This window comes from Peromyscus leucopus, chromosome 1 (assembly GCF_004664715.2).
Source record: "Peromyscus leucopus breed LL Stock chromosome 1, UCI_PerLeu_2.1, whole genome shotgun sequence".
Taxonomy (NCBI): Eukaryota; Metazoa; Chordata; class Mammalia; order Rodentia; family Cricetidae; genus Peromyscus; species Peromyscus leucopus.
The window spans coordinates 50,705,214-50,726,339 of record NC_051063.1 but is presented as its reverse complement, the minus strand read 5'-3'; the positions used below and the strand labels follow the sequence as shown (position 1 = coordinate 50,726,339).

Sequence of the window (21,126 nt, the reverse complement as noted above, 5' to 3'; positions counted from 1 at the left end):
TTCCCGTGGTGGCCTGGATGGCAGGCTTCAGAGCCACTGGGGGAGGGGGGTAACTTGTAATTCTCAGGACCCAAAGCTTTGGCCAGTGCAAAATTAAGGACTACAGGAATATGGGAGCAAGACACCATTTTTAGGCATTTCCAAATAAAACTCTAAGCACAATAAAATGAAGTCAGGAAATATACAGGGCGTCTACCACTAAGTCTAAAATGTTATATTATATGCTGTGCACTGTGCTGACATACAAATGCCAGGACTTAAGGGATAAGTGGGGTGCTTCGGTAGGCCACAGATGGCCAAGCAGCTATGTGCTCCTAAGATTTTAAGGAGGCCTGCTAAGGTTTCAGATGGAGAGAGAGTAGCAGTAATAAAGATTCGGAGTTCAGCAGGATGTGGTGGCATGTGCTCTTAATCCAAGCACTTCAAAAGCTGAGGCAGGAGGGTTGCAAGTTTGAAGCCAGCCTGAGATCCATCATGAGACCCTGTCTCAAAAGCAAACAAAGCAAAAAAAATCCCTTTGTGTGAGATTTCCCAGGGTCTCACATCATAGGTGAGATCATGATGGATGGATGGAGAACAGAGAGGTGACTGGATAAACCCGAGCACAGCTAGAACAGGGCGGAAACAGAACAGCCTGCTGCTGTCTAGGTAAAGAGATGCTCCAGAGTGAGTACAGAACAAATATGTTTTATTGAATTCACTCAATAAGATCAGGATTGTTCCCAGCACGTGGGAGTCTGAGGCAGGAGGATTGGAACAAGTTTCAGGCCAGCCTGAGCTCTGGAGTGAGACTGTATCTCAGAAAACAAAGAGAGGTTATTAGGAAAGAAAGTGGTGAGCAGTAGGCTGTCATGCCTCGTGACTAAAGTTTAAGCAAAAGGATGCTGTAAAATTGGCACATTTACAATCATTCGATGGGCTAGAAGAAATAATGTTTGGATAAAATTTAAAAGGGAAGATGGGAATTAAACTAGGCTAGGGTATTAGCAAAGAGAATTAATACATGGAAGAAATGTTTTGAAAGAAGAAATTAGAGGGAACGAGGAAGTTAGCAATGAGACCCAATTTTAGATGCAGAAGACTATGATGAATTTGGGAGCTAAGGCTAAATAAAGAATAATCATTATTAACAAATGGCTACTTAGCCTTCACTACACAAAAGGCAACATCTCAGACTCTTAAGATACAAAACAGAAGTGTGCCCATCACCAATTCACTTACACACACTTGGGAAGGTAGGACACACAATCTTTTTAAAAATCAGGAATGAGACTGAGAGATGGCTGAGAAGTTAAGAGTACTGACTGATGCCCGGCGGTGGTGGCCAGCACTCGGGAGGCAGAGCCAGAAGGATCTCTGAGTTCGAGGCCAGCCTGGTCTACAGAGTGAGTTCCAGGATAGACACCAAAACTATGAAGAGAAACCCTTTGGGGGCGGAGGGGAGTACTGACTTCTCTTGCAGAGGAGCCAGGTTCTGTTCTCAGCACCTACGTAGTGACTCCCAACCACCTATAATTCTAGTTCCAAGGGATCGGGTGCCCTCTTCTGTCTTTCTCAGGCACTGCATGCACCTGGTGCACAGATGCAAACACCAATACATATAAAATAAAAGCAATCTCCTTTAATTGCCCAGGAGCGCATAAAAGTCAAGAACATAACAGCTAGCCCCTCCCCGGTGCATTTGACTGGGAACCGTGCACTGCTGCCCCTCCTGACTGTTTGCCAGGGTCTGCCTCCCTCGAGCAGGGTCTGCCTCCCTCAGCCAGGGTCTGCCTCCCTCAGCCAGGGTCTGCCTCCCTCAGCCAGGGTCTGCCTCCCTCCAGCAGCTCTGCTCAGGAGAGTTGGCCCATGCACTGACCAGAGGGAAGGCTCAGAGTAAGATGAAAATTAGTAATCCACAAGCTGAATGTCCGTAGTTGCATAATCAAGCGTTTGTTATAAAGCAGTTGATTATAGAACTATGGAATGTGTTTTTAGAACTGTGGTGAATCTAAACCCTCGGACAGACACAATTTTGGGGTGCATATTTTGTGACGGCTACCTGAAATACTGGTTATTTGCAACAACAGAAGAGCAGGTCCCTGGGATTTTTAAATCTTCTTATAGGGCCAGCAAGATGGCCCGGCAGTGAAGGTGCCTGCTGCGAAAGCCAACAACCTGAGCTCTGTCTGCAGGCCCCACGTGGCAGGAGGAGAGACTCTCGGTGGATAGACATGCAAGCCCAGCACTCAGGAGACTGAGGCAGAACTGTGGTGACAGCCGGGGCCACGCAGTGCAGCCCTGTCTCAACAACGGCAAAGAGGCGATGGCACTGTAGGCCGTAGTGTTATTCTCTGGTTCTGACTTTCGCTTCTTTCTTCAGGAGACCTGGTGATTCTTGATGGCACCCCTACTGCAGGCTGGCTGCAGGGCCGAAGCTGCTGGGGGGCCCGGGGCTTCTTTCCGTCTTCTTGCGTTCGTGAGCTCTGCCTCTCCTCCCAAAGCCGGCAGTGGCACTCACAAAGTGCCTCGCTTCAGATTCCAGAATACTCCATGGGACAAGCACGGGCCCTCATGGGGCTGTCTGCCCAGCTGGATGAGGAACTGGACTTCAGGGAAGGAGATGTGATCACCATTATCGGAGTTCCTGAGCCAGGCTGGTTCGAAGGAGAGTTGGAGGGTCGGAGAGGCATTTTCCCAGAAGGCTTTGTAGAGCTTTTGGGGCCCCTGAGGATTGTGGATGAGTCGGTAAATTCTGGAAGTGGAGATGACTGTGTTGCTAACGGCGAAGTAGACATCTCCACAGGAGAAGTAGAAAGTGGGGCTGACGAGGCTGACCACCCGTCGGGGACCTATGGACTGGCCCTCTACAGATTCCAAGCCCTGGAGCCGAATGAGTTGGATTTTGACATAGGGGATAAAATCCAAATTCTGGGGACCTTGGAGGATGGCTGGCTGGAAGGACGTTTGAAGGGCAGGACAGGTATCTTTCCCCATCGCTTCGTGAAGTTATGTCCTAGCACCAGGACAGAAGAAACCGTGGGTCTGCCCCAGGAAGACAGTCTCCCTAAGAACTCTGAAAGTTCTGCGGATGGGTTGGGGAACTCAGTGGTGGAGGAAGCAAGACTTGAACCAGAGACGTGTGAAGCAGAAAGGCGTGACTGGAGTCTGTCTGAACAACCCCAGGTCCCCCTAGATCGTGGGGTCCCTGAGTGTGCTGTAAGCGAGGACTCTGGTCAAAGTGAAGAAGCCTCAGGAAGCTGCGCAGGGGTGGATCCTGAAAGGCGTCTTGTTAAAGACTCTTCCACACCTGACCCCTCAGAGATAGTCAATGGTGTTTCTTCCCAGCCTTGGGTACCTTGTCACCCCAAAGTGCAGAAAAGTCAGTGTTCCTCAACAGCAAGAGGGAGCCACCAAAGCTCAGACCCATCCACTGAGTTTGTCCCTCCAGAAGCCTGGACTAGAGACTACTCCAGCCTGCCTCCCAAGAGGACATATGCCCAGTGTAGGTCCCTCTGGAAGCCAGCTCCCCCACTTCACAGGGCCTCCTCCCTCTCGGCCTCAAGGATAGCCAGACCTAGCTACTTTTGCCATCCGGTTATGACCAGCTATTCTCAGAGGCACCAAACGTCTGCAGAAAACGCCTCCAGCCTCTATTCTGCACCAGGGAGACCAGAGAGGAGGCCTGGGCCACCACACAAGGGGCCCACCACAGAGGTAACCACAGCGTTGTCACAGGGGGACAGCATCGACCTGGATTCCAAGTTGACCCAACAGCTGATGGAATTTGAGAAGAGCCTGTGGGGGCCCAGCACAGAGCAGGATAAAACTGAACGCCGCTTTTCAATCATGGACTTTAACTCCGAGAAGGATATTGTCAGAGGCTCCTCAAAGTTGCTGTCCTCACAGGATCTCCCCGAGAGGAGAAAGGCCCTGAGGCCGCCGCCGCCCAGACCCTGTACCCCAACACCCATTTCTCCCCACTTGCTGCTTGACCAGAGCCCAAAACCTGTACCCCCTTTGGCTGTGCGGCCCTCCCGCCCTGCTCCACTGCCTCCTTCCACACAGCCGAGGGTGAACACAGCCTCCCCCAAGCCCACCTCCGGTGCCCACTCCAGTTGGGAGGCCCCAGAGAAGGAGTGCCCCGAGCACGTGGAGCAGAGCCCAGCCCAGACTTCTCCGTGCCCCTCTGTGCTGGCGAGGATTCAGGATGTGGAACACGACTTGGACATGTACACCAGGGCTCAGGAAGAGCTGAGCTTGACGTTAGGGGAAAAGCAGGGTGACTTGCTGAGGGCGGAGGCTCTGGAGAATCTCAAGTTCTACGAGAGCACCATTCAGAGTCTGACCCTGGAGCTCCAGCAGCTGAGAGGTAAGTGAAGGAAGCCGCGTGACCCTGACTCCTGGGCTGAGGCTCAGTGAGGGCCTCGCTATTGAAAAACATCCTGGTCCTCACAGAGAGATTTACAGTCTGTTACCCAGTTCCCCATTCCGTCACCTAATTACATTGCTCTGCCGTGCTCTATCTCTGACCACTGGGTCCTCTGACTTCATTTACTGCTCCAGTAGAGAAGCCCAGCCTCAGAGACGTGTATATTTTTGACACAGTACCCCCTCTGCCGCTGTGGCATCCACGCTGCTTTGCAGATAGGAAGTTCCTAAGAGACTTTCTAAACTGAAGTCTCCCGGGCCAAGACATCTCCTGAGAAAACTAGAACTTGTATCTTGGGGATCAGGGGCCGTATTTCAGCAGCAATATCCTGTATTTCTTACTTGTTAGCATTTGTTATTACCATTCGTTTACAGCGTCTTCACGGCTGTCCTGGAAGTACATACAGGGATTGTTCAGATGGCCACTGTACAGAGGGAGGGACTAAGACCCAGCTGTTAAGGAACTTGCTGAGAGCTGAGGTTTAAGCTGGTGTTTTCACTACTACAGCTTTTAACTTCCCACTTTGTACATGCAGAAATGCATGTTCTGTGGCTAGTCTCTGGAGATGTGTGTGTGTGTGTGTGTGTGCGCGCACGCGCGCGCAGGCATGTACAGGTAAATATGTAGGTATGCATGCATATATGTGTACATGTGTGTAGGTCAGAGGTCAACCTTGGGTATTGTTCCTCAGTTGTTTTTTTGAGACAGGGTCTCTCATTGGCCTAGAGTAGTGGCGCTCAACCTTCCTGATGCTGTGACCTTTAATACAGTTCCTCATGTTGTGTTGACCCCCATCCATAACATTATTTCGTTGCTATTTCATAACTGTAATGTTGCTACTCTTATGAATACTAATGGAAATATCCTCCAGGGTTGCAGCCGACAGGTTGAGAAGCACTGGCCTAGAGCTTGCCGGTTAGGCTAGGCTGGCTAGCCAGTGAGCCCCGCCTGTTTCTACTTCCCCAGTGCTGAGATTATAGGCATGTACCACGACACCTGGCTGTTGTTTGAATCTTAGATGGTCTTATAATAAAAAACTGAAAGCTAGATATCAGGGTGAAAGCTAAAAGATCAGAGAAGCAGAACAGCCAGCCACTGGATCTTACCTCTAGGAAATCCTCAGTCTAAAGAGAGTGAGTTCCTGTTTCCTCACGCCTTATATACCTTCCTCTGCCCTGCCATACACTTTCTGGGATTAAAGATGTGTGTGCTTCCCAAGCAAAGGCATGAGATCTCAAGTGCTGGGATAAAAGGTGTGTGCCACCACTACCTGACCTCTGTGTCTAATCTAGTGGCTGTAGATGTAAACAACCATCTTATTAAGTAAGAAACACAGAGTCAATGCAGGGATGAAAGTCCAAGAGGTCAGAGCTAAGAGCCTTACCCTTCACTGCTGCAGCTAGCCTCTTCAGCAAAGAGACCTACTTCCTGTGTGTTTGTCTTTATATAGACTTTCTGTTCTGCCTTCTCATTGGTTGTAAACCCAACCACATGACCTCCTCGTCACTGCCCATCTGTACAGACCTCCAAGTCTTCTATGGTTGGTATTGAGATTAAAGGCGTGTGTCTCCATGCTGGCTGTATCCTTGACCACACAGAGATCCGCCTAGCTCTGCCTCCCAAGACCTGGGATTAAAGGTGTGTGCCACCAACCCCCGGCTCTGCTATGGCTCGCTATTAGCTCTAAGTAGGGGTTTCCTCTTTGACTGCAGGAAAGGTTTGAACTAGATTTGCTGTGGGGGCCTGCCTGAGGCCCCTCTGGGAGTTTCCCGAAGCCCAAGGCAAAGGATTACTTTGCCTGTCCCTTGTTGATCTACATTCATTGGCCCAGTGTTTTCCCTTACCACACCTTCTGCATACTCCAGAAGGAAGGGGCATTCTGTTGCCATTGTTTTTTGAAGAAACATTGTTTCTAGGAATGACCTGTTTACAGTCCCTTTTTAAGTGTCCTTGCTTTCCACATCCAAAACATCTAACATTCCTCAAACCTTTTGAAATTGCTTCTCCTACCCACATACCATCTTGGTCATGAGACTCAACATTAACCGTGTCTCTAATGCAATCTTCCAAGGGTGCAGCTCTTGCCTTTAATGGCCTGATTATTCTCTTGCATGCTGCATTCGAGTTCTCAAAAGCCAAAGATTCAATTATTATCTGACTAGCTTCTGAATCCAGGACCATTCTCTTTACTGCTGAAGCCAGTCTTTGTAAAAAAAAAAAAAAAATCTGTGAAAGATTCTTTTGGGCCCTGAATAACCTTTGTAAATGACTCAGTTTTCTTTCCTGGTTCCTCAACTCTGTCCCATGCATTCAAGGCTGCCATTTGACATAGAATTAAGGTTTGGATATCATATAAACATTGTGTTTGTACTGCAGCAAGTGACTGGCTCTGTCCTCTGATCCTCAGGCAAGTTTATTAGGTTACACACTATATCACCACACCTGGCTTTATACATGGGTGCTGGGGATTGAACTTGGGTCCTATGCTGTGCAGCAAGCTCTTTGAACCATCTCCCCAGCTCTCTCTGGGGAGTTCTTATTCATCAGACCCACAGGAGAAATAATATATAAAGTGGAGCTGACTTGGTGGTGCTTGCCTATAATCTGAGCACTCATGAGGCTGAGGCAGGAGAATTGCCACAAGTTCAAAGCTTATCTTGGCTACATAACAAGGCTCTGTCTCGGGAAACAAAGAGGAAAATAGCAGAAGAATGGTGGTACAGAGCAGAGATCACAGATCAGGCTGGCTTCAAACTCACAGAGATCCACCTGCCTCTGCTTCCCAAGTGCTGAGATTAAAGGCGTGTGCCGCCGCCACCGCTGCCGCCGCCACCGCTGCCGCCGCCGCCACCACCACCACCTGCCGGAACTATTTTTTTTAAGATGTATTTTTATTTCTATTTATGTGTACTTCGTGTGTGTGTGTGTGTGTGTGTGTGTGTGTGTGTGTGTGTGTGAGAGAGAGAGAGAGAGAGAGAGAGAGAGAGAGAGAGAGAGAGAGAGGCGGGGGGAGAGAGAAAATGAATGTATGCCATGGGTATTGGTGCTCTTGGAGGTCAGAGGAGGCTTCGATCCCCTGGAGCTGGAGTTAGAGGTGGTTGTATACCAGTTACTAAGTTGGTATAAATCATAGAGTGTAATTAAGCTTGCTGATGTGTTTGATCTTAAGTGTGAGCTGCTGTAACGAGCACACGTTCTCACAAACTCACGCTTCACAACAGCCGCTCTGAACCAAGCTTGGGTCCGGCCCACGTCTTACTGTCCTGACCAGGCGTCCAGGGTTGGAGGTGTCGGCACAGTCTCTACCTCGGTGGACCAGTGTCCCCCACTTTTTTTTTTATGGTGATGTTGGTGGACTCCTTGTGGGACTTTATACTCACAGGAGATTTCTAGTCTTTTCTCTCATTGTCTAGGTGTCTCGCCTGATTTTCTTGGGCCTTTTTTTTTTTTTATTGTATTCGTTTATTTATTGTGTGTGTATTTCTGACCCCTTTTCTTCAGGTCTTTGGCAGAGTTCAGGCTTAAGGTTGGGGGAGATTGGCAAATACCGTTACACATATTTTTATGATTCTAGTTTTCCTTTGTTTTTGTTTCGTTTGTTTTTTAGATTTTATTTTTATTTTTAACTATGTGCATGTGTCTGAGACCCTCTGAAGCTAGAGATTCAGGCACTTGTGAGCCCCCTGAAATGGGTGCTGGGAACTGAACTCAGGGTTTCTCCAAGAGCGGACTGCTGAGTGCCTCTCCTTCCTGAGTTGCCTTTGATGACCTATAATTTTATATTATTATCACATCATTTTGATAGTTTTTAAGATGTTTTTGATATATATTTCTTCTAATTTTTAGCTTTTTTTTCTGTGAAAGGGCCCAGATAACTTAGACTTCATTATAGGAAATACATAGGTTAGGTAACCAATGTTTGGCTCTGACTGAGAATTGGGAGTTTTAATTTCAAATTATTATATGGAGTTAAGGTAGAGCACTAGAAGGTATGTATAGATGGTCACGTGTCAGGGAAGGGCCATGTCATTTGGTATGGGCTCAGGTCAAGCCAATGTCATCTAGAAAACGTCTTTATTTTTAGCATTATACGGAGAGCAGGGTATAGAGTGATGAACGTTCTAGATGTGCTGTTTGGCTATGGAATTTCCAGCTGAATGGGTTGAGATCAACAAGTCAGGGGCCATATCTAAAGCACTGTGCCTTTGAATGTGTTGGTTCTCTAGGCAGCAGACACATATAGGTCAGTCCTCAGACCTTGGGGTTTCTTAGAACTTACTACATTAGAAGCCCCAGTCAGAGCTACTGAGTGCTGCCCCGGGAGAGCCTGTGGTATGTCATAGTCCTTTTCCGACTCTAGGTGAGGCTCACATACCTGACTTTGACGCATAATCTCCGTGTGCACGCATTCTTCATTCATCAAATGCTGGCATTCAGTAGGAGCCAAGCAGGGGCTCACATTGATCAGAAAGAAAGGCACACTCATGGTATCGCTCACATGTGCATGTTTGAAACTCTAGGGAGCCTGCTCACACTGGCCTCTAGTTAATCACACTTTCTGTCCTGCAGCCTTTGAATCACGCCTATAGAGTTACTCTCAGTGTGGGTCAGCGCCAGAACCCCACGTTCACCCTCTCTACAGTGAGTCAGCCTCCCATGCATTGCAAACCTGGCTTCTGGCTTGTCATTCTAGTCTGTAACGTCACGTCAGGAAAGAGGACAACAAAAGGCACTCAGTTTTTATTTGAGATAGAGTCTCACTGTATCACCTAGGCTGGCTTCGAAGGGGTGTGTGTGTGTGTGTGTGTGTGTGTGTGGTGTGTTTGTGTTTGTATATGTGTGTGTTTGTGTGTGTGGTGTGTGTGTTTGTGTTATATGTGTGTGTTTGTGTGTGTGTATGTGTGTTTGTGTTTGTGTGATGTGTTTGTGTTTGTATATGTATATGTGTGTGTTTGTGTGTGTGTGTGTGTGCACATGTGGTGCCCGGGCACATGCCTGTCAAGATTACAGGAGGATGTCAGGGCTCTGCCACTTTCTGCTTTATTCCCTTGAGACAGGATTTCTCACTGCTCCAGGAGCTCACTGTTGTTTGGCTAGGCCAGCTGGCCAGCAGGCCCCAGCAATCTTCCTGCCTCTGTCTGTCCGCCACCACCAAGCCCCGGTCACATTATACACAAACGTACTGTGCTGGGATTACAGGCCCAGGGAACTATTGCAAGTTCATTTGTTTATTTAATGTGGTGTGGAAGACTCAAACTCAGGTCCTTGAGTTTGTGTAGCAAGCCGTCTTCTCCAGTGAACCAGCTCCCCTGACCTTGACCTTTGATTCTCCGGCCTTCGCCTCCCTGTGTGCTACCACACCCAGTTCTCAGAGTAAGATGACTTACACATGAGATCACAATATGTTTTTAAGGAAAGTAACATTTTCAGCAAAACATTGGGTGGGATCTAAGATCCACTGAAGAAAACCAATAGATTAACCAGTGGGAGACCGCTGATAGGGGACAATAGTATATTACACCAAAGCCATCTATGATATTCTAGACAGATGACCAAATATTAAATACAGTCTTTTTCTCTCCAGAAGAAATTCACATTCTGAAAACTCCTTGAAATGTCTCTGGTATAAGAGTTTTTTCTCCAGTTAGTAGAATGGGTAAAATAGACCAGCCCAGGCCAGTTGTGGGGGCACACATGAGTAATCTCAACATTTGGGAGGCAGAGGCAATGGGATCTCAGTGAGTTCCAAGCCAGCCAGGGTTACATTGTGAGACCCCGAGAGAATCCCAGCACTCGGAGGCAGAGGCAGGCAGATCTCTTGAGTTTGAGGCCAGCCTGGTCTACAGAGTGAGTTCCAGGCTAGCCAGGGCTGCCTCAAAAAAAAAAAAATAAATAAATAAAAATAAAAATAAAAAAGAGAATGAAACAAAGAAAGTCAAACCAATTTGTGATCTTTTTTTTTTTGAGATAATGAAAGTTTGTGTAGAGCCAGGTTAGTTCAGGGGAAGAATGTGTGCTGAGGCTGTACAAGGCCGTTCGTTCAATCCTAGACTCACTCTAACACCCCAAGAAGTGAATGTAAGACAATGATACTCTTTTTCCTTTTCCAGCTTGTCAGCACACAGGGAAAAAGCAAATTTCCTTAACCCTGTGACGTCGGCTTCAGGGTGTTGGCTTAGTACAAATTACCTCAGTTAATTCAGCTGGATTTTATCCTGGTACAAAGCCTCTAGCACAGTTTGAACCCATGAATAGTCTGTTAACTCTGAACAGTGACTAGTTTTTCCTTTTAGGGCTGATGGTTTAATGTCGCTTAGAATTGTTTACTTAGTTACGATTGATCTGTGAGTCACGGTTCTTTGCAGTTGATGGGGTGACTTTGCAAACGTTTATTTCCTCGTGCTCAGGGCCAGGCACAGGGTGGGAAACTGCAATAGACCCAGCGCTTCAGGGTTTACGGAGCCTTTGCAGGACGTAGCAAAGGAGCTTGAGCTGGAATGAGACCCTGGTCATGCCATCGCTCCACTCTCTCCTTTACCATTTATTCGACGTCACAGGCCCTAGAAGACAGGAGAACCTTTATTCAACCACTGGGTTCCTGTATGTTCAAGGTGGCGTCTGAAGGACAGCAGTGACAGTTATTGCTACTTACTTATATAAGTAGCATTTTAGAGGAAAGGGATCCTGAGGAAAGAAGCAAGCAGAGGTGTCCTGGAGGTGATAGTTGATGCCAGGCAGGGAGCCAGCAAGGCTGTTTTTGAAGAGGAGGGATGAAACAGAGGAAACAGCAGGAAGGCCATTTTGGCTCAAGTAGGGGTGGGTTTGGCAGTTCATCCAGAGTAAGGGAAGCCACCGTGTTTTGGACACAGGATAATATGATTTGACTTAGAGTCAGAGACACTAGACGCAGAGACCAGTTATGAGATCACTGCCATGATCCAGAAAAGAAATGCCAGCAAGCTGGACCTGGGAGGTGCAGACGGGGGAGACAGCTTGGCTGGGATATTTTGGATCTGAGCCAGTAAGACTTGCTCTGAGTGTGAGAGGCTGAAGAATGAGAAGAGGAGGGATATGACTCCCGAGTCTGAGCAGCAGCCAGGACTGGTTGAGATGGTAAAGAGGCTTCAGGCTGAGCTGGGTGGTGAGGGAGGAGTGTCCTGATTCTCTCCCTGTTGCTGTGGTAAACACCATGACCAAAAGCAGCGTGGGAAGTGAGAGTTTATTTTAGCTCACAGGTCACAGTCCATTATCCAGGGAAGCCGAGGCAGGAACTGAAGTGGAGACCATGAGGAGCACTGCTTACTGGCTGGCTTCCCTTGGTCTCTCACCTACTGTTTTTATACATCCCAGGCTCACCTGTCCTGGCATGGCACTGCCCATCGAGGGCTGGGTCCCCCTGTATAACTAACAGTTAAGAAAAAGCCCCCACAGGCCGATCCAATGGAGTCAGTTCCTCAGTTGAGATTCCCTCTTCTCACATGTGTCTAGGTCTGTGTCAGGATAACAAACTATGACAGGAAGAGACAGTCGGGGCTCAGTTTTGACTGAATTTCTAAGACGCCCAGGTTAAAGTACTGATTAAGTGGTGTGAGGTAAATCCCAGAGTTCAAGACTCCAGTTAAGGCTGGAGACATGACTGGGCAATACAAGCAGACAGACATTGCTGGGTCTCCTGGCACAGACCTTTAATCCCTGCTACATCGGAGACTGAGACAGGAGGATTGGAAGTCCAAAGCCTGCTGTAGGGTTGGAGCAGCACAGAGATGCCATTCAAAGCCACGCCCTTTAGTGGGGTGTTACCTAGGATGAATACGAGTGCACAGAGAGTGTACACGTAAACAGAGGAGACATCTAATAAGAACCGGGCCTTCCCGTTAGTGGATTAGCTGTCTGGTTACCCAGAAACCAAGAAACTAATAATCATGACTAACTGTGCTCCTACCACTTTTCAAACAGTGTGCAAGGTGCTTTCATACACTTACCTAGTCCTCCAAACTGCCCATGACTGACGGACGAGAAAGCCAAGATTTGCCCAGAGTCTCCCAGTGAGGAAATTATAGGGCCGATTTCAAAGCTGGCTCCATGGCCTTACAGTCTTTCCATACTGCTTTGTTGGGTCCGCAGTAATGACTGTGTTCAGACATAAAGAAGGACCAGCGACTTTCTGAGTTTGGTGAGAAAAAGCAATAATTGAACGTTTTATATGCCTGTAACTCCAGTTCCAGGGGATCTGATGCCTCTTCTGGCCTCCACAGGCACCTGCAGGCATGTGTTGCACACCTGCCACACACACACACACACACACACACACACACACACACACAGTGGACAAATATATCCAGTCTACTTGTGTTCCAGTGTTCTCAGACTCTCTCTTCCTGTCCTTCCTGTTCCTGGTCAGCAGTGTCTTCCCCAGAACTGAGAGTCTGCCTCCACTGGAGACCCCATTTGATCCTGGTACCTTTCTGCCTCCACTGGAGACCCCATTTGATCCTGGTGCCTTTCTGCCTCTACTGGAGACCCCATTTGATCCAGTACCTTTCTGCCTCCACTGGAGACCCTATTTGATCCTGGTACCTTTCTGCCCCTTTGTTCCCAGATCCCGACTCCAGGCAGCCAGGAGCTAAAGTCAGCCACACAGTTGGATGTGCTCTTCAGGTTTCCTTCTCAGCCTTAGCCTAGAGGTGCTATGCTGAACAAGAAGAGAAACTTGTGTCTGTGTGTATGCACGCGTGTCTGTGAGTGCATGCCTGTGTGTGCATGTCTGTGTGTGTGCCTGTCTGTGTGTGTGCCTGTCTGTGTGTGTGCCTGTCTGTGTGCGTGTCTGTGTGAGTGCCTGTCTGTGTGTGTGCCTGTCTGTGTGTGTGCCTGTCTGTGTGTGTGCCTGTCTGTGTGTGTGCCTGTCTGTGTGTGTGCCTGTCTGTGTGTGTGCCTGTCTGTGTGTGTGCCTGTCTGTGTGTGTGCATGTCTGTGTGTGTGCCTGTCTGTGTGTGTGCCTGTCTGTGTGAGTGCATGTCTGTGTGTGTGCCTGTCTGTGTGTGTGCCTGTCTGTGAGTGTGCGCGTGTCTGTGTGAGTGCATGTCTGTGTGCGTGCGTGTCTGTGTGTGTGCCTGTCTGTGTGCGTGCCTGTCTGTGTGTGTGCCTGTCTGTGTGTGTGCCTGTCTGTGTGTGTGCGCGGCGCGTGTCTGTGTGTGTGCGTGTCTGTGTGTGTGCCTGTCTGTGAGTGTGCGCGTGTCTGTGTGAGTGCATGTCTGTGTGTGTGCGTGTCTGTGTGTGTGCCTGTCTGTGTGAGTGCCTGTCTGTTTGAGTGCGTGTCTGTGTGAGTGCGTGTCTGTGTGTGTGCCTGTCTGTGTGTGTACCTGTCTGTGAGTGCAGGTCAGTGCATGCATGAGCGTATGTGTGAAGGCCAAAGGTCAATCTTAGGTGCTGTGCCTCGGGAGCTCTGTCTTGTTTTTCAAGACAGCATCTCTCACTGGCCTGGACCTTTCTAATTAGGCTAGACTGGCAGGTGATCACCTGCCTCCACCTCCCCTGCGCCAGTTTTAGAGGCACACACACCGTAGCACCCAGCTTTTGATGTGTGTTCTGGGGGTGGGTCGAACTTGGTTTTCCTGCTGGCCTGGCAAGCACTTTCTGGGTGTCTCTGCACCCCTTCCTCCACCTTTCTTGACTCTTAACTGTGCACCAACTAACTGGGTTAGAGAAGAATGTGACCCCCGCACTCAGCATCAGCAATCTCCCAGTGTGGGACACCAGGGTGTGGGCCAGCACGGGGGGTGGGGTGGGGTGGGGACCTAGGGAAGAAGGAAAGCCGAGTAAAGCAAGTTTCAAAAGGAGAGAGTTACCCAGTCACAGCTGCTGGGAAGCCAGGCATGGCGGATCACACCTTCAACTCTGAGTTCTGGGCTAACCTAGTCTACAGAGGGTCCCAGGTCAGCCAGGGATACCTATTGAGACCCCATCTCATAAAATGTATGGGGGAGCAGAAGATCGCGTGCGGGTGTCCGTCTCAGGCTTGTGCGTCCGCAGCAGTTCCAGCTGAGAAATCCGCGTGCTCCTCTTCCCTACTCGGTTTTTGTAGCAGCCCATCAGTCTGGAAGCTTCTGTCTTTTTTTTTTTTGGGGGGGGGGTGTTGAGACAGGAGAACATAGAGAACTATGCCGTTTTGGAGCCTTTCCTGGAACTCATTCCGTAGCCCAGGCTGGCCTCGAACTCACAGAGATCCGCCTGCCTCCGCCTCCTGAGTGCTGGGATTAGAGGGGTGCACCACCAGTTTGTAACTGTGTCTTTAAGGCCTTGGGAGCAGGATGAATTTAAACACAAACAGAGCAAAGGGGAATTGCTGGCCTCAGTGACACGGGTGTGAAGCGGTGGCATGGGAGCTCCTGGCAGAGTGAGTTCAGTGCCAGCCTACGCAACTTAGCAAGACCCTGTCTCCGAAATAAAGAGTGACAAACAGGGCTGGGAGTGTAGACCACTCAGTGGTAGAGCGGGGAGTGGGGAGCCCTGAGTTAAACCCCAGCACAAACCGCAAACAGCAGTTCACTCCCCTTCCCCCCGCTCCCACAGTATCTTCCTCTGATCATTTATCCCTAGTGTCTTCTGACCTAGCATTTACTTTTCTCTCTCTGTCTCTCTGGGCCGCTCACCAGGTGCGCTTCTTATCATACTTGCTTTATCAAAGATACGCAGTTGCTAGAGAACTTTGTTTTCCTGAAACAGTTTCCTCCCTCCCCTCTGTCCCTCTCGTGTGTGTGTGTGTGTGTGTGTGTGTGTGTGTGTGTGTGTGTCTGCTTGTAGAGGTCAAAGGACAGGACAACTTGGAGAAGATGTTTTCTCTTTCTGCCTGTGGGTTGGGGAGACCGAAGCCAGCCTATCGGGCTCGGTGGCAAGCACCTTTACCACCCGAACTAGCTCATGAGCCCCCTCCCCCTGTTTTCTGAAAATTTAAAATTACGTTTCTGTATGTGTGCCCCGGCAGGTGGGTGGAGTCAGAGGACAACTTTCAGGAATCAGTTCTCTCCTTCATCCATGCTGGAGTTGAATAGGTAACAGGTTTGGCAAATGCCTTTACCTGCTGAGTTAGCTCACCGCCCCCCCACCCCCCAGTTTTTAAACCTAGTTGGTCTCAAATTTGAGGACCCCCCCCACCTCCACCACTTCCTGAGATTATTATAGGTTTGTAGCACAGTACTCAGCTAGGATGATTAATCTTTTTGTTGTTGTTTGGTTTTGTTTTTGAGACTGAGTCTCACCTCACTGGTGAGTCCTGGCTGGCCTGGAATTTGCTGTATAGACCAGGCTGGCCTGGATTTGCTATATAGACCAGGCTGTAACAAACTCTTGAGTGCTGTAATTAAAGGCCTTTGCCTTCCTGAACACAGAAAATTAATCTTTGTTTTCAGTTGGATTATAAATAAGCAAGATCATCAAATTTTAGACTTAAAAAGAGAGAGACCATTAATTTCCTCTATTCGCACATAAGAAAATAACACCCAGGGCTAAAGAGATGTCTTAGCATTAAGAACATGGATTGCTCTAGCAGAGGATCCAGGTTCCATTTTTTAGCACCCACATGGAGGCTCAAAACCATGGGCACCAGCACTCATGTGTACACACACACACACACACACACACACACACACACACACACACACACACGAATGTACAGAATTTAAAAGATAAAGTAAATCTTTAAGAAAAAAGAAAGAAAATAGCTAGGCATAGTGGCCCACACCTTTAATCCCAGGACTCAGAGGCAGGTGGGTCTCTGTGAGTTTTAGACTAGCCTAGTCTACATAATGAGATCCTGTCTCAAAAACAAAGAAGGAAAAATAAATAGCAGCTTCATTATCTGGCGAGTTCTCTATAGATTTTGCTGCTCTTTTGCATAAATCCGCCTTCCAGATATCATTGCCTGTTTGTTCAGAGAGCAAACCGCAGTCTTTATGGACTGCAAATGTGGTCAGCACCACTGTTCTTAGGCACTCCTGAGGGGATCTGGATGCTGGTGTCCTGGGGAGAGAGGAGACGCCTGGTGAGGGAAGAATGGTAGATAGGTGTGGGTGCATCCCTGCCTCTGGAGACGTGTACCTCTGAATTACACCAGGGTAGCGTGGTAACGTGGTAGAATGGCCGGGTTAAGACGGGACTATGTTTTAATATAGTCCACTTTGTCTGCTGCCATGAAGTCAAGCAGATCGGGTTCATGTAGCAGTGTATGTGATCCTAGATGTTATTCTAACACTCAGGCTCTCTGGAGCTCAAACTGCGGATGACCTTGAACTCCCAACCTTCTTGCCAAGTGCTGGAATTAAATGCATTCCTCACCACTCAACTGGATTATTTCTTTATCTGTAATAAAAATAATAATTGAGTTCTTCCTTTGAAGGATAATGAAGATTAAACAGGACATCTTTCTTGACTTCTGGCACCAATCATAGCGCGCGCGCGCGCATACACACACACACACACACACACACACACAGAAGCCAGCTTGGTTGGAACTGTCACTGCTGCTGCTGATCGAAAGATTCATGAGAACAGAACACATGGGCTGAGTCTCAGGGGAATATCAGAAATTTTGACAAGGTAAAGAGGATCCCCAAAGTGGACAAAATCCAAGCATGGTGGCACAGGCCTGAAAACCCAGCTTACTCAAGAAGGTGAGGAAGGAGGCTCACAAATTCAGTCTGCCTAGGCTACAGGGTGAGTTCAAGACCAGGCTGAGCAACTTAGTGAGCCCTTTCTCAAAATAAAAGCTGCAGAGAGGAGGCAGGGTGATAGTGCATGCCTTTAATCTCAGGAGGTGGTGATAGGCCTCTCTGTGAGTTCAAGGCCAGCCTGGTCTACTTAGTGAGTTCCAGGTCAGCCAGGGCCACACAGACCTGTCTCAGACAGCAATAACAAAAGCAAAGAGAGCGTTGGACATACGGCTCTGTGCTAGCATGCTTGAGAATAAACCACAGACCACCGAAGAAAGAAACACTGTTTTTGAGAACACATCTATGAAGTTGTGAGGGAAAAATTGAACCAAGTTTTGTTAGGGCTGGAAGACTCAGAGAAGTCACCAAGACCACCTGCCTCATCTTATAGACGGGCCAGCTGAGTCCTGGAGAGAAGATACAATTTATAAGTAGTAGGATAAACACTGAATTGTGGACAGGGCATATCACTCTGGTCTTTCCGTTCTTTACACCACTCCAAAACTACGAGTTAGATAAAAGTTGAAGTGATTATCCCTGTTCATCGAATGGCTGAGCAGGCATCAGTGATCCGATTGAGGCCTGTGTGATTGAGAACCGTGGGAAACGTCTCCCAACACTTGACTTTGCCATTGCCGATTGTTGTTTTTTACGTAGCGCTTGTCACGTGACTTTATAGTGTGTGGAGTTGTGGTGTCCATGTGAGCATCCCTCATTTATCTCCTCTTCCTCAATGCTCATGTACAAGATCGACCGATGGATGGATGGATTGATCAATCTGTCTGTCTGTCTGTCTATCTGAAGCTTACTGAATTCCCGTAGGCACTTTCACACCAGCCTTTATGATTTCTAGCTGCATTCTCTAGTTCTTAAATATAGTGCATAAATTGGATGAAAATAGTTTTAGAAAATTGATGGTCTTGATGTTTTCTGGTAAGAGTATCTAAGAAAAGGGAACATGACTGTTGTCTAGACAAGACATTTCACACCATTGGTTGCTACGACAGAGGGAGTGATAGGAATCCCTATTCTTCCTTCGGGGGATGGCTGGTGTGGAGGCAGCCAGAGCTTGAGTGCGCGGCGGAGGGTGAGGGTGGGTGCAGTGGGTGGGGTGGGGGTCGAGTTGAGTGTGCACTGCACTGGTCACTGGAACCTCACAGGAGCCAAACACTCAGGGCAGGGGAGCTGTGTTCTTCTTCTCGGAGAAGAGCTTCAGAGGTCCCAGGCTTAGAAACCTTGGCGGCTGCCTGTGCCAGCGTTTATTCTCATTCCTGACAGTGAGTCTGCAGGCTGATTGAGACCCTCGCCTGGGCTTTGAAGGGTTCTTTCTCTTTCACAAAGACGTTTTTTTTCTACAAGACCTTGAGGGCATCAGAATGCCTGTACCTTCAGTACACAAAGCGGCCAAGCCAGTCTGACCAGCTCTGGGGAACACCGACCAGGCTGCCAACACCAATCACAAGGATTCTAGTTACTAATTATCTCCTGGCCTCTGAGGAGAAGGTAGAGTAGCTCACTGATTGGATCCTGAAGTTGAAATGACTCCACATAGCCCTGCACTCCAGCCACAGCAACAGAAAGACTCCAGTGCTCTGGGAGACATTTTAAGGACAGATACAGCCTTAGGCTAGACCACACCTGTCCGCGTTCCAGCCCGACCCAGGCCCATGGCCCCGAGAAGTAAAACCGGTGCTCGTATTGAACATGAGTGAAGCTCATGAGATTGGGAAGGCGAGAGGAGCGGAGCAGAAAGGGCCTTGGGGCTCCGGTGGGAGTATGAAGACTGCAGGAGCCTGCGGAAAAGGAGCCTTGCCGAGGCGGCTGGGCTCCAGGCAGAAGATGACTCGGACTCCACACGCTGGGCCAAGGGGCGGAATCGGCCCTACAGGAAAAGAGATTGTGGGTACTGGGATTTTGAACAGAGTGAACCAAACTGTATGGACTCCGGGGAAACAAATGGAAGAGGAAGGAATAGTCTCTTCCCAGAGGACATAGACCCTGCGAATCTCAGGCCTGGGACAGAGGAGCATTTGCTTCTGGGACGCCGGGCTGGGATCCTGGAAGCTGGAGGATGTAGGGTGGTGAATGGCTGTGTAGATCGTAAGGATCTGACTTATAATCCTGAGGACCTGCAAAAAGCCACACACAGGAATGGCTACAGGGACGTGGGTGACTCTCTGGGGAATTTACATCAACCTCACAACTGGTGCCGGGGCCTGGGGAATTTCAATTATAGTCTTGAGGATTGTAAAGGAATTAGCTTGGATTATAGAGATCACGGCACTGCACATCATGTTCCTGGGCCTCATACCAACGGTGAGTCTAGGGAGCCTCCAGATTTGAATGGGATCAACGAAGGTGAGGAATTTGTTCAATACTATGAAGAAGACAGGAGGGTTTGCCAAAGTAATAAAATCTACCCCAAAGCAAAGACTTATCCCATGGATCTAGCTAATTTTGATACAGAAAATAAAAGCTATGATAGTTTCTCTCTAAACTCTGAGTCTCATGATTACAGACAAGTGGATTCTCTGTATGGAGGGGAGGATTTGCAGTCTGATGACATGGACAGACTGGGAATGGGGGCACCTCGTGCCAGAGGAGCCAGCTCTGAAGGTCTGCAGCAGCATTCTGGGGGAGAGCAAGAAGAGCATCACTTTGGGATTCCTGGGGACCCTGCGTTAGAAAGCACTTGGCACTTAGGGGAGGTGAGAACGTTAACTGGTTCAGAGACCTGGAGAAGGAATAGCTGCTTCCGACGCACGGCTCCCAGCACCCTGAGACGCTCAGAGTTTGTGCAGAGACGGAAGAAGCCCCAAGGTAGGAATCCAGCCAGCCTCGCGGCAGGTTAAAAATGCATCCTGAAAACAGGCGGCATGGATGGCAATATCGTCTTGAGATGTGCTGATGTGTGTTCTGAACCCTGACCCCTTAAGTTCTTACCAAGTGTGTTTGCACAGGACACTTGATTTGGAGACACAGTGGTTGGGGGGGTATTTTGCAGAACAAAGGTACAAGTAGTGTCACAAATGATGTGCTGTGACCCTCAAACAAGACAAGCCTCTCACTCCTGGGAGTTGTCTTCCACTCTTGACTCTCTGCTGCCCTCGGATGCAAACCTCTTTCCGTCCTTACGCTAATGTTTTCGTTCTTGTGGGGACAGCACAATTGTTAGTGTGACATTCTTCTCCAGACTTTAGGGGGAGCGTTGGCTTGGGTTGCTGCTCTTCTTTTCTTGTCTAACTGGCAGATGGGGCCCGGAACTCCTGTGGAGTCCAGAGCTGTTTCCAGTTTGTCCCTGGGCTTTGCACCTGCTAGGTGAGGTGTGAATCATTTCATCCCCACAGCCTTCCCTCGGGGATCTGCAAAATGGGAATGTCGCTCTTCTTGCTTTGACTTCAGTACTTGGATGATCTTGTTATAATTTGTGTTCTCCTCAGGCTAAACAGCCTCTGTTGTTCTGGCCAGTTGTGGGGGGTGGGAGTCCGGGTGAAGGCTAGAGGATAAGGGTTGGAACTGGAGACAGTGAATGATCTGGAAGACCTCCTCATACCCTCCCTCCAGGAGGAAGCTTCCTCACTGAGGCCTTCCACAGAAAGGCTGCCTGCTTAGGTTTGTACTGGGGCCATCAGAGACAGAAGAGATAAATTCTCATTGCAACCCCAGACGTGCCGGGGTCTTATCCCATGCTCCTCTGGCACTGACCTGATATAACTCAACACTTCCAAGTCCCTGGACAAAGCTGGCTCCATGTACCTGCACTCTCGAAGATAAAAATGTGATCAAACCCGGCTTCGGCTGGGAGGCTGAGGAATTTAGCAGCTAATCTTTCTTCTTTTCTTGCTGTGGATTCATTTTTCTCTCTGAAATGATTGGGATTAGGTGACATCTAAATTCCTTTCAGCTCAGAGAAGTCTGATCGTGATTCCTTGTGTGGGTTTGGATATGGCTCCTCTTCCCTCCCCCACACCTCTTCCTGGTGAACTTTGCTTCCAGCCTGCACTTCCTTAT

The 21,126-nt window shown here is 48.7% G+C and overlaps 1 protein-coding gene across 1 annotated transcript in view; it reads left to right on the top strand.

Moving 5' to 3' along the window:
- The window catches only part of LOC114706420 (dynamin binding protein), a 105,386-nt gene that overhangs the window by 38,408 nt on the left and 45,852 nt on the right, over positions 1-21,126 (top strand). Inside the window, exon 4 of the mRNA XM_028888795.2 lies at positions 2,363-4,351. Coding sequence (XP_028744628.1) covers positions 2,363-4,351 — 1,989 coding nt within the window. The remainder of the gene's footprint in view (positions 1-2,362; positions 4,352-21,126) is intronic.